At 44.3% G+C, this 17,475-nt stretch overlaps 1 protein-coding gene and 1 pseudogene across 2 annotated transcripts; one reads left to right on the forward strand and one right to left on the reverse strand.

Moving 5' to 3' along the window:
* The first annotated feature begins 920 nt into the window (after window positions 1-920).
* LOC307116573 (uncharacterized protein) lies at window positions 921-16,555 on the forward strand. Its single transcript, XM_079800652.1, has 3 exons — window positions 921-1,191; window positions 2,066-2,192; window positions 11,134-16,555. Exons 1-3 carry the CDS (start codon window positions 1,018-1,020, stop codon window positions 13,176-13,178), a joined length of 2,346 nt encoding a protein of 781 aa, XP_079656778.1. The 5' UTR covers window positions 921-1,017; the 3' UTR covers window positions 13,179-16,555.
* On the reverse strand, window positions 15,417-16,547 carry LOC307116586 (beclin-2-like; annotated as a pseudogene). The gene has a single exon. The product of its transcript is annotated as a beclin-2-like (transcript).
* Window positions 16,556-17,475: the final 920 nt, after the last annotated feature.

Here is a 17,475-nt window from a genome sequence, read left to right on the forward strand (position 1 = left end):
CAAATTCCATGTTTTTGGCAACTGTGCATTCAATAAGACTAGTGTGGCTATTTTTCCAGCAGGCTCAGATGCTGCTTACCAGTGTTTTGTGATAAAGTGTTTTTAAGTGTTTTTTTAGAGCTTTCCTGTTGCTTTCAGAGAACAGAAGAAAATGCTCAAGTCTCAGGTGACTGTGTGTGTGTGTGTGTGTGTGCGTGTGTGTGTGTGTTTAATCCTCTAAGGATTTTTTTCCTGTTTTTTTTTTTTTTTTTTTTTTACTTTTCCTGCCTTCCCTCAGAGGTTCAGCCTGTAATTCATGTCTTTGATGCCCTCAACATGTTCTCTATTGTTTGCAATAGATGAATAATTAGAGCCAGCGGCATCAGATGGAATCCAACTTGACTCTAGCCTCACTGCAGCCCAAGCCAAGCTGACACTGCTGATGGCATCAGAAGCAGATGCTCTGAAGTATTAGTGTCTGTTTTGTGACATTAACTTTTCTTAGTGGATTCAATGGAGGCAACATAGTTCTTGTTAGAAAGGAGCAACGTTCCCCAGCGACATAAGGCCTGAAGGCAAATGGCCTGAATAAAGAAAAAATGCCTGTTATTCTGAAAGACCAGATCCTGAAGAAAGATATGCAAAACCAGCAGCTAAAGGAAGACACGCAGGTGCCCCAGAAACAAACTTGCCCCAGACATCACCTCCGCTGAAGGTGCTGGAGGACCCTGAGTATACTTGGTGTATACTCAGCTATATGCCTCAAATCCAGTCCTGGATTGAACTGTGGAAATACAGGATCCCGGCATTGGCGCGTAGGAACTACATTACCCAGAAAGCCGGGCGTGGAATGACAACAGGCTCAGCCAATGGAGGCTCAGAAAAGACGTTTCCGCTTGGCCACCTCTGTAGGGCAGGACCGGCAGGCCTCCTGGCGGGTTTTGTCTGCTCTCCGTTTTATTCTCAGGCGGTCAGGAGTTCCTGGTCGCCGAGTCCCGTGGGGAAGGCTGGAGAGTGGTGGTCCCCGCCTCACAGCCCATGGTGGGCGCCTGCAGGGGTGCACACAGCTCACATGTTGGATTGAAGCTCAGAGTCGCCACCGGGGCTGGACCAGGGACCGCCATTCCCGCGGCGGCCTCTTCTCCCGCTGCTCCCGCCCCGCTCAGCCCACAGAGAGCAATGGCGGCGCCCGCGCTGAGTTGCAGGTCTGAGGTGAGTGCGTGTCCCTTCGGGTCCTCCTCGCCTCCTGATAGCCAACGGGACAGCCCGGGTGTGGGCGCCCGTCAGGTCCTGCAGTTCCGGCCCGCTTGGAGGACCGTGAGGAAGGCGGAGGGGAGAGAGGACCGTTGTGGCCTCTGAGGACACAGCAAGTGCAGGGCAGAGAGGACAGGGGAGACTTGCATCTGGGGTTCCCCTGCGGATGTGGGTGGTGTGGTGGAAGCAAAAATCAGAGACGGGCAGGGAGGATTTCAGAGCCGCATGCCCTGCTCTCCCCAGGCTGTGGGGTCCACCAGGAATCGGGGGTTGGGCCAGATCCTTCTGAAACCACTCAAGCACTCTCTGGATGCCATAGGCCAAGGTCATGGGTGGGTCCTGAGAGGTCCTGTGCTGTGGAGCAGGAAGGGGGCAGAGTTGGGGGAGGGAACCTGGGGTCTGAAGATGGGAAGGAGGTAGACATTTCCCAGTGGTGTGCACACCTGGAGGAAGTGTGAGCTGATGGTTCCAGGGACCTGGTGCTGGGACTAAAGGGTGAAGCATAAGCTCAGGTTTGGCTGTGTCTTGGAGGCAGGATCTGGGAGATGGCGGTGGTATTGCGTGGCAGGAAGGCTGGGGCCCTGCAGGCATTATCCTGAGCTTCAATGATGTTTCTCTGCTGTCCCCCTTCCCAACCCATGTGTTGTGCTGAGGGCAGTCAAAGTGAGTAATGGGACTGTGAGGAGAGAGCAGCCTGCACTGGCATTAGGGCCTGGTGTCCACACTAAACTGGGAGCCCTGGAGGAGGCTGAGGGTGAGGAAGATGTGTAAGGAGTAGGATTGCTAGTTCTCAAAATTTCAACTATGGTTTCAATTATCTCAATTCTGACAGGTTGGCGTGACCTTTGAGGACATTGCCCTGTACTTCTCCAGGGAGGAATGGAGCCTCCTTGATGAGGATCAGAGACAGCTGTACCTGAATGTGATGCTGGAGAACTTTGAACTTCTATCCTCTCTGGGTAAGACCCTCACTCTGGCTGGTTTCTGGGACTTGGCTTTGCATTTCCTATACCCCTTCACCTCTAGGGGGTACTCTGTCCTCACCTGTGGACTGTACACATTGCTTGATTTTTCCAGTTTTCTGGGTACTTGCTGTGGTTGGCAGGGTGGGTTTGTTTGCACCGCTCTATTCTATCCCTTTAGTCACAACACCTGCTGTAGTGAACTCTTAGGGAAGGTTTTATGGTTGGTAGTGTGTCAGAGGGCCTAATGGATTCCACCTTGACTAGTGAGTTAAAGCATTTTTTTAATATTCCTATTGGTCATTTGTACGTGTTTTTTGTGTGTTTTTTAAATAGTCTCTACATCCCTAGTCCTAATTTTAACAATATTTTTTGGCTAGTGAGTCTTTTGAATGCCTTTTCCAGTTTATATATTAAGGTACATGGCTTTTTGCATTTGCCTAGTTGTTCTTCCCAAATATTACATTCTTGTTTTATTTACAAATTCCATGTTTTGCGCAACTCTGCATTCAGGAAGTCTAGTGTGGCTGTTTTTCAGGCAGGCTCAGATGTAGGTTACCTGAGTTTATTGATAAAGTATTTTTAAGGAATTTATTTAGAGGTTTGTTTTTTTTGTTTTGTTTTGTTTTTCAATAAAACCATAGCGTTCTTCATAGCCTTCATTATAATTTTAACATGACGTGACCTTCTTTCTATATCTGGATATTAGCTTATTTGTTTATTTATTTGTTTGTTTTTTAATCTTCCCTCAGTATATTTTGCTATTGAGTTTTAGAGAGAGTGGGTAATTGGAAAAGACAAATATAGATGTGGAGAGCAACAGGTCGATTGGTTGCCTCCTGCACAGGCCCTGATGACCAGGGTTGGGTGGGGAGGAGCCGGCAGCCAAGGTACACGCTGTGGACCTGCATCAATTCTGGAACCTTAAGGTCCGCAGGCTGACGCTTTATCCACGGAGGCTAACCGGCCAGGGCTGATATTTGCTTTACTTAGCTGATCTGAGCCAAATCCACAATATCTTCCGTAAGTTCATCTGATTTTCAGTGTATCGTCTCCCATCCTCCTGGTGAAGCATCCATCTTATATGAAAACTGCTGTTTGAAATTTTTTTAAAAATGTATTTTATTGATTTTTTACAGAGAGGAAGGGCGAGAGATAGAAAGTTAGAAACATCGATGAGAGAGAAACATCGATCAGCTGCCTCCTGCACACCCCCCACTGGGGATGTGCCCGCAACCAAGATACATGCCCTTGACCGGAATCGAACCCGGGGCCTTCCAGTCCGCAGGCCAACGCTCTATCCACTGAGCCAAACCGGTTTCAGCTGCTGTTTGAAATTTTAATCCTGCTAATTGGCTTCTGTAAATTCTTCCTTGCTAAGACTACTCCCACTTCAGCTAGGCCATTAAACTTTCCCCAGACAAGGTTATCAGTGCTGGCGCCAGGCTAGGCCTCTGGTTGAGGTCTCAAGGCTCAGCACATACGGGTTCTTTAAGAACTTGCAAAAGGGGCTGGAAACACCCCATATTTGGGAGACAAAGAAGGTAAAATCATATAAAAAGGGAGAATTCCTGCATGTTGGGGCCCAGAATTTGAGAGACATTTTCCTCTGGACCCGTGCGTAATAAATGTAACTCCATCTCTGGTATTGCTTTGTTCTTCTTCGGTTTTCTGTAACACTGGAGATTGCCTTTTCATTTCATTGTGTTAATTGCTATTGTGCGGAGAAGTAGCTCTTTCCTTTGTTGTAGCCCCGACTGTTGGTTTTATTTTTTTGCCTGGTGTTTGGTGTCACACCCGAAAAATCATGTCCAAAACACATCTCCAAAGTGTTTTCTCTGTGTTTTTGTCCTGAGGATTTTTAGGTATTAAGAGAGGACTGTAATGCTTTCATGCAACCTGAGCTAATTTTTATCAGTGTTCTCTAGGTTTGTTTTACATGTAAATAATCCATTTTCTCAGCACCATTCATTGAAGAAACTGTCCTTTCCTACTTAACATGTCTTTTGGTTTAGGTCCGTGGTCGGCAAACTGCGGCTCGCGAGCCACATGCGGCTCTTTGGCCCCTTGAGTGTGGCTCTTCCACAAAATACCACGGCCTGGGCGAGTCTATTTTGAAGCAGTGGTATTAGAAGAAGTTTAAGTTTAAGAAATTTGTCTCTCAAAAGAAATTTCAATCGTTGTACTGTTGATATTTGGCTCTCTTGACTAATGAGTTTGCCAACCACTGCCCTAAGCAATCGTCCTCAGGTGTGACAAGTTTTTTTTCAACAGGGTGGGGCAGTTGCTACTGCCTGGATGCTAATTGTTATTTTTAATCTCTCAAGTGGCCTCAGGGCAAGGTGTTTTCCAATAGAGCAGAGGTTTCAACCTTTCACAGAGGTCGCCTAAGACATCCTGCATATCAGATATTTACATTATGATTCATAACAGTAGCAAAATTAGTTATGAAGTAGCAACGAAAATAATTTTATGGTTGGGGGTCACCACAACATGAGGAATTGTATTAAAGGGTCACGGCATTAGGAAGGTTGAGAACCACTGCAATAGGGTGAATCACCTATCTTCCCCCCCTTATAGATATAAGGCAGATATCTATGTGGGAAAGATGTCCTCCGATGTGAGGGAATGATTCAGCTCAGGAAACTTAGGTTGTCTGCCTTCTGAGCTCTATCTCCCCCAAGTCCCCAGTCCTGGCTTCTGCCCTCACAGCTCCAGTCTACTTCATCCTTCCTTTGCTGGAGCACGAGGTAGGTGGCTCCACAGGGAACACCTGGCAGGCAACACCCCACTGCTTTTCACAGCCAGATGTTATGTGGGTACCCTTCTCAGTTCTGGTGCATGCTGCTAGGTGGCCCAGCTTAGGAATTAGATCCCAGAGTTCTCAGTGGCAACCCCCACAGCTGAGATACCTCTCCAGGACTTCAGTTGCTGTCTGTGGTTGCCTGGCCAGCCCTTTCGCACCCCCACCCCACCTACCAGTCTCTATGCAGTCTCCACTTTCAGTCTTCAGGTGTCAGGGTTCTTTCTTGCAAGTTTTCCGTTGCTTATTCATGTAGTATTTCTGTATTTTAGTTGTAATTTCAGTTTGTTCCTGGGAGCATGTACATGCAGCATCCACTTACTCTGCTGCATTTTTAATCCTCCTCAGGTTTACTTGCTTGTGTTTCTAGTTTTCTGAGGTGCAAGGTTAGGTTGTTTATTTGAGATCTTTTTTTTTTTTAATATATTTCTTTATTGATTTCAGAGAGGAAGGGAGAAGGAGAGATAGAAACATCAATGATGAGAGAGAATCTTTGATCGGCTGCCTCCTGCACGCCCCCCACTGGGGATCGAGCTCACAACCCAGGCATGTGCCCTTGGCCCGAATCAAACCTGGGACCCTTCAGTCCGAAGGCCGACGCTCTATCCACTGAGCCAAGCCGGCTAGGGCGAGATCTTTTTTTCTTAATGTAGGAATCTATCACTCTAAAATTTCCTCTCAGAATTGCATTTCCTGCATTTTATATATAAGCTTTGGTAAATTGTGCTTGTATTCACTTTGCCTCTATATATTTTTTGAGTTCTCTTTTCTGTTTTTTCTTTCACCCACTCATTCTTCAGGACTGTGTTTAATTTGAACATCCTTGTGAATTTTCCAGCTTTATTGAAACTAAGACTGATTTCTAGTTTCATCATTGTGACTATATAAGGTACTTGATGTGATTTATTCTCAAGGTTTGAGACTATTTTCTGACCTAACATATGACCTGCTTAGGGAATGTTTCATGTGTGCTTGACAAGAATGCGTGTCCTGCTGCACTTGGTTGGAATGTTCTGTATTTCTTAGTTCTGTTTTCTCTAGAGTCTAGTCAGACTTCAATTATTCTTACTGCTTTTGTATGGGATGTCTACCTATTATTGAAGGGGCATTGTTCTGTTGTATTGCAAATCAGTGAGCTAGACAAGACGCCTTAATGAGCCAATTAATTAAGAGTCATCTTTATTGCTCGTAGGTTCAGAGCAGATTACCTCTGTCAAATTCTGAACACCAAAAAGAGGAAGCATTCTCTTTTTGTATCTTTTCTAGTCCTTGTGTAAGTTATTTTTACAGACAATTTATAACCTTGAGTATATATCATATCTAACAAACACCTGCCATATCTATACAGATAACTTGTAACCTTGAGTACATGTCATATCTATACAGACACCTGGCATTAGTATCAGCATATCAGCCCCTTATGTTAGATGGCTAGCTTGCAAGGTCAGACAGTTTATCTTCTCTATTATTCAAGCTAAAAAACAAAGTTATATTTTATAGAATAAGAGACTGTCTAAGAATAACAGAGTAGTTCAAACAGCATTTTTAAACAGCAGTTTTCCAAAGGTGGGACTACCATGCTTGAGTTCAATTTGCATACTAATATTGGGTGTGTTTATTTTCTGCCTTCAGATGTGCTATTAGGTGTGTATTATACTTAGTTGCTATGTTGTTGAGTGGATAATACTTAAATTGTTATCCTGTTGATGAATTGACTGATTTATTATTTTATGATGGCTTTTGTTTCTTGTAACAGTTTTTGAGGAGATTTATTTTCTCTGGTACAGTTTTCACGACTCCTGCCCAGTTTTGGTTTCATTTGCATGGAATATTTTTTGCAAGTTTTTTCCCTTGCCTGTTTGAGTTCAAAAAGGTATAGTGTCTCTTGTAGGCAGCCTATATTGCAAGAATGTCAAACTCAAAGGCTAACATGGGCCAAATAAACAAGGTTTAAGTTTATGTGGGCCACAAGAAAACAAAAGCTACAATTTTCATAGAAACGAAGGTCTATTTCAATATTGACATGCTGAATCCAAAGGGCTGAAATAAATGAGTAATCGTTAACAAAATAATAGAATATTTTAATAAAAATTGATATTTTTTTCTTGAACATTAACTTACCAGACTGAGTAACTGCACAAATTAATAAGTGTAACACAATTAAACCTATTTTTCTTGTTCTCCGAAAGAGAAATATTTCCTGTTGCACACACCAAACAAGTCAGTACAAGACTAATGGCGTGGCAATCGGCTGCTAAAATATTTGCTGCTAGTATTAGTGTAGAGAAATGGTACACCTGCGTGTAAGATGTGTAAGGGAAATGAATGTGTTACATTGTAAATCAGTGAGCTTTACAGAAGACACCTTAGTGAGCCAATTAATTTGGAGTCTTTTATTACGCTAGCGGGCCCAGACTGATTCCGAAGACTGAGCAAAGCAAGATGTAGGAAGTTCTCCCTTTAAACCCCTCCCCCCCAGTCCCTTTGTCTCCCAAATATGGAGTTTCCGGATCTTTGCAAGTTTTCAAAGAGTCCCATGTATGCTTATTAGATATGTTGCAGGAAGCCTGTAACCTTGAGTACGACACAGTTCTATTCAGATAACTAAAACACCTGGCATGAGAGTATGGGAATATCAGTCCCTAGCCTACAAGGTCAGACAGCTAAGTTTATCTAATTCCCTATTATTCAAGTAAGCTAGAAAGCATATGTTTACAGAAACTTAATAAGCAGAGTTAATTCACAGAATAAGAGCCCATCTAAGAATAGCAGAGTTGACTCATAGAACAAGGGACCATCTAAAATAGCAGAGAATTTCGCCCTAACCGGTTTGGCTCAGTGGATTGAGCGTCGGCCTGCGGACTGAAAGGTCCCAGGTTCCATTCCAGTCAAGGGCATGTACCGTGGTTGCAGGCACATCCCCAGTGAGAGGTGTGCAGGAGGCAGCTGATCAATGTTTCTCTCTCATCAATGTTTCTAATTCTCTATCCCTCTCTCTTCCTCTCTGTAAAAAATCAATAAAATATGTATTTTAAAAAATAATAAAAAAATAAAAATAAAACAAAATAGAGAATTTTAAACAGCAGTTTTACAAAATAGGGATTACTATGTTTAAAATGCAACATGATTATAGTAATCAGTCATTACCAAACATTGTAGTTTGTTATTAATAATTATGTAAAAATTAAGTTACAAAATTTTTAAATTAAAACGTTTCTTGCCGAAACCGGTTTGGCTCAGTGGATAGAGCGTCGGCCTGTGGACTCAAGGGTCCCAGGTTCGATTCCGGTCAAGGGCATGTACCTTGGTTTCGGGCACATCCCCAGTAGAGGGTGTGCAGGATGCAGCTGATCGATGTTTCTCTCTCATTGATGTTTCTAACTCTCTATCCCTCTCTCTTCCTCTCTGTAAAAAATCAATAAAATATATTAAAAAAAAAACCAAAAAACATGTTTCTTACATACCATTATATTGGCTGGGCCAAAAAAAAATTCATTATGGGCAGCATATGGCCCATGGGCCAAGAGTTTGACATGCTATATTGTGACTGCTTTTTGGTTTTTTTATGTCTTCAGTGACTATATATTTTAAATGAAGAATTTGTTTAAGGAGCAACTATTGCCACTTCTTCACTGGTTTCTGGCTCTTTTGTAGTTCCTTTGTCTTCCTATCTTATGGTCGTCCTTTGTGATTTGATGACTTTGTATGATTTGACCCCTTTCTCTTTTGTATATATATTACGTAGTGTTTGTTTGTGATTTCCAAGAGACTTTCATAAAGCAAGTTATACCCTTTGCAGTCTATTTTATCTTGATAACACCTTCAGTTGCATATAAAACTTCTGCCCTTGGACTCTTCACCACACACTCTTTTATAGCATTTTGATGTGACAATTCAAATCTTTTCATGTTGTATATGTATTGACGTACACAATGTCAACTTTGATATTTTTACCAGTTTTAATTTTTTTTCAATATTATCACTTTATTCAGGAGATAATCAAATACAATACAGGGCCAACACTGAAAAATAGCTGTACATAAATTTATATAAATCGGCTACATTGTCCGGAAGAGATTCAGTCGTTGTAAACAAGGAGGGTGCCTAAATGACTGCAGTGTTTCGAGCAAGTGTCCCCACACTCCCTGAGTGAAGATGGTCCCAGGCGGAGGTGGTCTTTTTAGCAGGAAGAGGAAGCAGTGCCAATGCACAAGCCATGCCTCCTGGCTGGCCAACATTCAGTGGTAGGCTTTGTTGAACTCCTGGAGTGCCCAACGCCTGTTCTCAGTTGTCAGCTTGAGTTGGGTGTACTCTTTTACCAGCTTGTCAAACTCCTCCCCAAGGACCTCATAGCTGTTTAGGACTTGTTGGGACTTCTCCATGTCCTGTGTTTTTTTGTTTGTTTGTTTATAATTTTTTTTAAAAAAAATATTTTATTGAATTTTTACAGAGAGGAAGGGAGAGGGATAGAGAGTAAGAAACATCGATCAGCTGCCTCCTGCACACCCCCCACTGGGGATGTGCCCGCAACCAAGGTACATGCTCCTGACCAGAATCGAACCTGGGACCCTTCAGTCCGCAGCCCGACGCTCTCTCCACTGAGCCAAATTGGTTTTGGCTCCATGTCCTGTTTTTGTAGCCGAATGGCCCCCTCCAATGGTCCCTAATGAGATGATGAACTTCTACTTTCTCAGCAGTGTCAGTGTCAGACAAAATCTTTAGCTCTTCCATCCTCAGCTTAAGGATCATGGCACTACACTTGATCTCCAGGTACTGGGTATTGATGCGGTCTAGTTCAGACTGAGTCTTCAGCAATCTGTGCAGTAAGGCATGGCAGCGGAGAAGCACCTGGGAGTAGGTATCTCTCTTCTTCTCCAGCAGCACCACCTGCTCCTTCTGCTGGATCTTGGCATCCTGGCACTGCTGCTTCTCACTCACCAGGATCTCTGCCAGTTTTCATACCTTTGCTGCCTTCAGGGTTTCATGATCTGAATCGGAATTAGGATCATGGTAGCAAAGCAGAGTGAAACATTTCTTCTTGAGTTGCTCTTCCACTTCCAGTGGGAGTCGAGCTCTCTTTATTATCACTGCCCATTCCTCACCCATTCTACTTCTCCTTGCTTATTGTTGGTACTTTGAAAACTACTCAGTTCTAACAGTAATCGTTTCTAATTGTATTCCCAGCCCACAGATAACCTCAACTTCTCTAGACTTTGCAACTCTACTTCTTACATAGGTCTCTCTTTACTGCACTGCAACATTGGTCCATGCCTGAGGAGCCTTAGAGTGCACATGTGTTATTACACTGACGTTGAACATTATGTGCTCTAATACAATTGATTTTTAGGTTTGAGCACATTCAAATTATTCTACACAGACTCAAGTCACCAGCATGAAAGGCCCTAAAGGAAGCCATTTGGGGAGGAACAAGGAGCAGACCCTTCCTCTCTTCTTTGTGTCCCATCCTATGCTTCTGTCCCTCCCTTGCTGAGATTTTCACCATTGATTGACCTTTGGGGCCAAATGCTATAAATAAAAGCGTAATACGCTAACTGTCTGGTCAACTGGTCGGCTGTTCAACTAATCAAAGCATAATATGCTAATGATATGCTAAGGCCGCTCAACCCCTCGCTATGATGTGCACTGACCACCCGGGCATTCAGTCGACCAGTTGCTATGACGTGCACTGATCACCAGGAGGCAGATGCTCTGACTGGTAAGTTAGCTTGCTGCTGGTGTCCAGCCCATCAGGACTGAGTGAGATGGGCCGGACATGCCCTGGAGCCCTTTCACGGTTCATCCCCAGCTGGCCAACCTCCTGCATCTATCCCCGGCCCCAATCATGCACTGGTCCCCCCTGGCCTGCACCCTCTTGCAATGCAGGACCCCTTGGGGAATGTCGTAGAGCCGGTTTTGACCCAATCCTGCAGGCCAGGCCGAGGGACCCACTGGTACACGAATTCGTGCACTGGGCCTCTAGTACTGTATAAAACACATTTCCTCAGAGTCAACATCACTTGTCTTGAAAATCATTCTTTGGAATCATATCTAGTCATGACAGATAAACATTTGTGGTGAAGATAGTCTGTTTTCATAAGGTCAACATGTACCTCACCAGCCTTTCTTTTTGTTCAGGTTGCTGCTGTGGAGCAGAGAATGTGGAGGTACCGACTGAACAGAATGTTTCTGTAAGAGTGTCACAGACAAGGAATCCCAAGTTAGCCTTGTCTTCCCAGAAGAGTCACAGTGAGAGTTGTGGACTAGTTCTGGGAAACATTTTCCAATTAACTGAGCTGCAGGGAACACAACATGGACAGATACTGTTGAGGTGTGGGGCATGTGCAAAACAGTTCTTTTTCAGAAAAAAATTTCACCAGCATGTGAGAGAGAAGACTTTCATTAGAGATGTAGACAGGATCTCACTTACAAATGGCTGCAATTTCAACGTGTCCCAGAATCATTTTACCTGGGGGAAGCTTGGGCAGGGCTTCCTTACTGGGTCAGGACATGTCCACCAAGAGACTACGCAGACCAGGGAAAGGCCAAATGATATTTTGAACCGTGGGGTGACATTTCAAAGGAGAAAAGATTACTACATCAGAAAAGAATGTGAAGAAGACATTGGCTGCAACAACACATTTATTCAAGACCAGGGTATCCATGCTGGAAGTGGGTGTTTTGTTTGCTGTGAATATGGAAAATATTTTACCAAGTGTTCTAGCTTTCATTATCAGAGACTTCACACAAGAGAAAGGTCTTATGAGTGCAGTAAATTTGTGAAATCTTTTATTAGTAGCAGTCATCTTCATTATCATCAGACAGTTGACACTGTAGAAAAGCCTTATAAATGCACTGAATGTGGGAAATCTTTTACCACTAGCAGTAACCTTCGTTGTCATCAGAGGGTTCACAATGGAGAAAAGCCTTATCAATGCAGTGAGTGTGGGAAAGCTTTTACCACAATGCAAAGCCTTTGTCATCATCAAAGACTTCACACTGGAGAACGGCCTTATGAGTGCAGTGAATGTGGAAAATCTTTTATCACTAGCAGTAACCTTCATTGTCATCAGAGAGTTCACACAGGAGAAAAGCCTTATAAATGCAGTGAATGTGGGAAAGCTTTTACTAGAATGCAAAACCTTTGTCGTCATCAGAGACTTCACACTGGAGAAAGGCCTTATGAGTGCAGTGAGTGTGGAAAATCTTTTACCACTAGCACTGCCTTTTGTTGTCATCAGAGAATTCATACTGGAGAAAGCCGTTATCAGTGCAGTGAATGTGGGAAATCTTTTACCACTAGCAGTAACCTTCGTTGTCATCAGAGAGTTCACACTGGAGAAAAACCTTATAAATGCAGTGAATGTGGGAAAGCTTTTACCAATAGCACTGATTTTTGTCGACATCAGAGATTTCATACTGGAGAAAGACCTTATAAGTGCAATGAATGTGGGAAATCTTTTACTGATAGCAGTAACCTTCATTGTCATCAGAGGGTTCACACTGGAGAAAAGCCTTATAAATGCAGTGAATGTGAGAAAGCTTTTACTAGTAGCACTAAACTTTGTCGTCATCAGAGAGTGCACACTGGAGAAAGGCCTTATCATTGCAGTGAATGTGGGAAATCTTTTATCACAAGTACTGACCTTCGTTGTCATCAGAGAGTTCACACTGGAGAAAGGCCTTATCAGTGCACTGAATGTGGGAAATCTTTTACCAGTAGCAGTACACTCCGTAATCATCAACGTTCTCACACTGGAGAAAGGCCTTATCATTGTAGGGAATGTGGGAAATCTTTTATCACTAGCACTCAACTTCGTTGTCATCAGAGAGTTCACACTGGAGAAAGGCCTTATCAGTGCAGTGAATGTGGGAAATCTTTAATTACTAGCACTCACCCTAATTGTAATCAGAGAATTCACACTGGAGAAAGGCCTTATAAATGCAGTGAATGTGGGAAGTGTTTCACCAGGTCAGATAGTCTCCATGATCACCAGAGAGTTCACACTGGAGAAAGGCCTTATGAATGCAGTGAATGTAGGAAATCTTTTACCCGTAGAAATGGCCTCCGTGAACATCAGAGAGTTCACACTGGAGAAAAGCCTTATAAGTGCAGGGAATGTGGTAAATCTTTTTCCAGTAGGGGTGGCCTTCGTAATCATCAGAGAGTTCACTCTGGATAAAGGCCTTATGTGTGCAATTAATGTGAGGAATCTTTCAGCCAATGGTCTATATTTGCTTTGCACATATGAATTCACATGTGAAAAATTTCTTACGTGTAGAAAATAATACTTTTTTAGTTAGGTCTTAACAATATGGAAAAATTTGTGAAATCTCATTAATCTGAATTGAATCACATATATTTAAACACAGACATTATTGAAAGTTCCCATAAGTGTTGTTATTATTATTTTTTTATTCTGGAAGTGTATGTATCTATTTTGCACTTTTTAAAAATATTTTTATTGATTTCAGAGAGAAAGGGAAAAGCAAAGATAGAAACATCAATGATGAGAGAGAATCATTTATTGGCTGCCTCTTAAACTTACCCTACATGGTATCATGCCCACAACCTGGGCATTTGCGCTTGATTGGAATCCAACCCAGGACCCTTCCATCTGAAAGCTGTAGTTCTATCCACTGAGTAAAACCAACTAGGGCTATTTCATCTTAGATACCAAGATATCTTTTTTTTTTTTTTAATATATTTTATTGATTTTTTACAGAGAGGAAGAGAGAGGGATAGAGAGTTAGAAACATCAATGAGAGAGAAACATCGATCAGCTGCCTCTTGCACACCCCCTACTGGGGATGTGCCCGCAACCAAGGTACATGCCCTTGACCGGAATCGAACCTGGGACCCTTGAGTCCAAAGGCCGATGCTCTATCCACTGAGCCAAACCGGTTTCGGCATACCAAGATATCTTGACAGATCTGTCACTGCAACTGTTGCTGAAGGTATTTCATCTGTACCACCCGTAAGTTCCCCACAGTTGGCATTGATCACCATACTCATGTGCACTGGGAAGCTAACTCTGTTGTCTGATTTGTTGGAGAAAATTAGGAATACCTGAGCCCTTAGGAGGTCTTCATTCTTTTCACTCTCATGAGTTGGCATGTAGCCTTGGCTTAGTGTTGGCCCAGAAATAAAATACTGCAGAAAGACTGCCAGATATAGGCACATGCTTTCCCTAGAATGCCAGTGATGAATCTTTGAATGTGTAAGTCATCAATGCAAGAAATGCCAGTGTCATGTCTAAGTCTTTAATCTTGGGTGTTCTGTTTACTGTGTGGGGCAGTTTTTAAGGAGATCTTGGCTCTCCAAGTACTATGAGGTGCAAAACGTTTATAGGTCTCAAACATTCTTTGCCTTTGAGGGAAATGTTTGGTGCAGAAATTAGCTCAGCAGTTTTTGTCCAATTTACATTGCTGCCTGTATTTTCCTGGGAAACACTGTGGACTCTGTAGTCCTCATGTGAAGATGGATGCTGCAATGAGTGTGTAGCTGTGAGTATGCCTGGGAGCAGCGTGAATTTTTTTCTTGTTTCCAAGGAATGCCAATACATTTGAAGGGAATCTCTTGCCTGGGTCTTGCAGAGGGCCATGTGCCCTAATGCCTACAATTCCATGGGTGATGGTCTCTGGTTTGAGGACCTTCACAGTTAGGGAAATCATTTCACTGCAGAACCACTGGCATAATTGGTATTGGAGGGGACTGCAGCTCATTAGATGGAATATTCCTCATCTAAACATGCAGCTAGGATTTTTATTTTTATTTTTTGGTGTAAAAAGCTACAGATCCGTGGACCTTCCGGCATGTTTATCTTCTGTGGACACAATCATTGTCATTGGATATAATCAGGAGGTTTTGTGGTTTTCTGTAGCCTCCCTGATGTTCATATCACAGCCATTGGTGCTCTGGCAGAAAAAGAAAGATAAAGATATTCATAATTCAGGGATGTGGCTTTTTTAAAAAAATATTAATTTTTTTACAGAGAAGAAGAGAGAGGGATAGAGTCAGAAACATCAATCAGCTGCCTCCTGCACGCCCCCCACTGGGGAAGTGCCCGCAACCAAGGCACATGCCCTTGACCGGAATCGAACCTGGGACCCTTCAGTCCATAGGGAGAGGGGTAGAGAGCTAGAAACATTGATGAGAGAGAAACATCGATTAGCCACCTCCTGCACACCCCCCCAGGGGATGTACAAGGTACATGCCCCTGACCGGAATCGAACCTGGGACCCTTGAGTCCGCAGGCCGAGGCTCTATCCACTGAGCCAAACCGGTTTCGGCCCGTTTTGTTTTTTTACTTCAAAATAAGATCTATGCAGTGTGCATAGAAATTTGTTCATAGTTGTTGTTTTTTTAAACTATAGTCCGGACCTCCAACGGTCTGAGGGACAGTGAACTGGCTCCCTGTTTAAAAAGTTTGAGGACCCCTGATGTAGGGCATGCAGAGAGCTGGCTCGCCCTTCTTGGCCTCCTCATTGAACTGCTGCATGCAGTCCAGGAAGGCCGCCATGGTCTAGTCAAACTTGTTGTCCAAGAGAGAGCTTTTACCCCGGTGCAGAACAAGGGCAGCTCCCCGGGGTCCTCTGTCAGTGACTGCAGGTAGGAGTGGTCTCCGTGGGTGATGAGCTGCTACCTCTGAAACTGTAGACCACTGTGTTAGACAAGGCCATGAGCAGCAAAGCTGTGTGCCCCCAGGCTGTGTTGATCTCCCTCCAGCTCACGAGGACAGTGGGGACACAACCCAACCTGAAGGTATTGATGATGGCCAGGGGCCATCATAGCAGATCTCAAACACGGCCTTGAAGGCATTGGTTTTTTCCAGCCAGGTGAGCTGGGTCTGGGTGTACAGCAGCTGGTCCTCCACACTCCACAGCTCATCCTTCAGTTCCAGTTGTTGCCACTGCAGTTCACTGAGGTCCCTGTGGTACTGCCTTCCCTGCTGCTCCAGCATTTCCGTCTCTGCTCGGCCTGCTTCCAGGGCCACAGCTACCCTGTCTTGGTTCTTCTCCAGCTCCTGGGCCAGCCTCACTTCCTCCAGCTCCATGACCTTCAGCTCCTGTTCCATTGTCTCCCTTGCGTCCTCACCTAATCCATCCCTGGTCTCCAAACAGCATTTGTAGGTCTGACTGTCAGACTGAGATCCTGAACTGACTGTCCAGCTGCTCCAAGAGACTGTCAGTCCAGTCCTCACACGGGGTGGTCTAGCTCTTCACTGGATAGGATGTCACAAAGGCCCGTCATGGCCTTCTGAATGCTACTGAGAGTCCTCCCAGGGCCAGCTTCCCGAGCAGGGTGAAGTTGCTGGGACCGTCCCCAGACATCTCGCCATCACCAGGGATGGTCCAGCCAGAGGCACTACCCTGCAGCTCTTCAAGGTCTGTCTCCACCCTGGAGGCAGAGCCTTCCTCGGGAGTGTCTCCCAGGTCCCCCTGAGCTGATGGGAAGTTCAAAGCTGCAGGTCAAGGCCTGAGGCCTCCGAGGACCTGGTCAGCTTCAGGGGCCGGGGGCAGAAATGGCAGATGAAGCAGATGGAGGACATGGTGGAGGCCTTGACTTGCACGGTTGACTCTAAGTTCCCAAAGTAAAAAACTTCTATGGGGCCTCAAACATTCTTTGCCCTTGAGAGAAAAGTATGGCACAGAAATTACCTTAGCAGTTTTTGCCTAATTTACATTGCTGCCTGTATTTTCCTAGGAAACACTGTGGTCTGTAGTCCTCATGTGCAGATGGATGCTGTGAGACAGAGATCACTCCAAAGAGTGCGTTGTTGTGACAACCTCAAGTATGTCTTCTTGCAGCATGAATATTTTTCTTATTTTCAGTGGATGCAGTACATTTCAGGGAATCTCTTGCTCACGTTTTATAGAGGGCCTTACATGGGTGATGGTCACTGGTTAGAAGCCCATGGCATTTAGGGGAAACCCTTTTCAATGCAGAAACACTGGCCTAATGGATTTTGGCCAAGACTGTAGCCCTTTAGATGGAACGTTCCTCAGCTAAACGTGATCTAGGAATGTTTCTGAGGAAAATCAACAGAAGTGATGTGTACACAGACCTGAGGATCTCCAGGCATGTTTACCATCTGTGGACACAGTCACTGTCATTGAATATAAGCATGAGGTTTTGTGGATTTCTGTACCCTCTCAGATGTTCACCTCAGAACCATTGGTGTCTTTAATCCAGGGATGTGGCTTTTATGACCCAGCCAGTATTCCTGTTGGTTTGGGTGAAAATTCTCCAGTGTTATATTTTCTGTTACTGAGGTGAGACTCGCCCAGAGGGAATAAGAAGGTGGATTGAAAGCCGGAGCCGGTTTGGCTCAGTGGATAGAGCGTCGGCCTGCGGACTCGGGGGTCCCGGGTTCGATTCCGGTCAGGGGCATGTGCCTTGGTTGCGGGCACATCCCCAGTGGGGGGTGTGCAGGAGGCAGCTGGTCGATGTTTCTCTCTCATCGATGTTTCTAACTC

This window comes from Cnephaeus nilssonii (assembly GCF_951640355.1).
Source record: "Cnephaeus nilssonii genome assembly, chromosome: 20".
Lineage (NCBI taxonomy): Eukaryota > Metazoa > Chordata > Mammalia > Chiroptera > Vespertilionidae > Cnephaeus > Cnephaeus nilssonii.

Coding starts and splice junctions, on each gene's coding strand:
- LOC307116573 (XM_079800652.1), top strand. CDS start 1,018: ATGGTGGGCGCCTGCAGGGGTGCACACAGCTCACATGTTGGATTGAAG. Junction 1,192..2,065: donor CGCTGAGTTGCAGGTCTGAG/GTGAGTGCGTGT, acceptor CAATTCTGACAG/GTTGGCGTGACCTTTGAGGA. Junction 2,193..11,133: donor TGAACTTCTATCCTCTCTGG/GTAAGACCCTCA, acceptor CTTTTTGTTCAG/GTTGCTGCTGTGGAGCAGAG.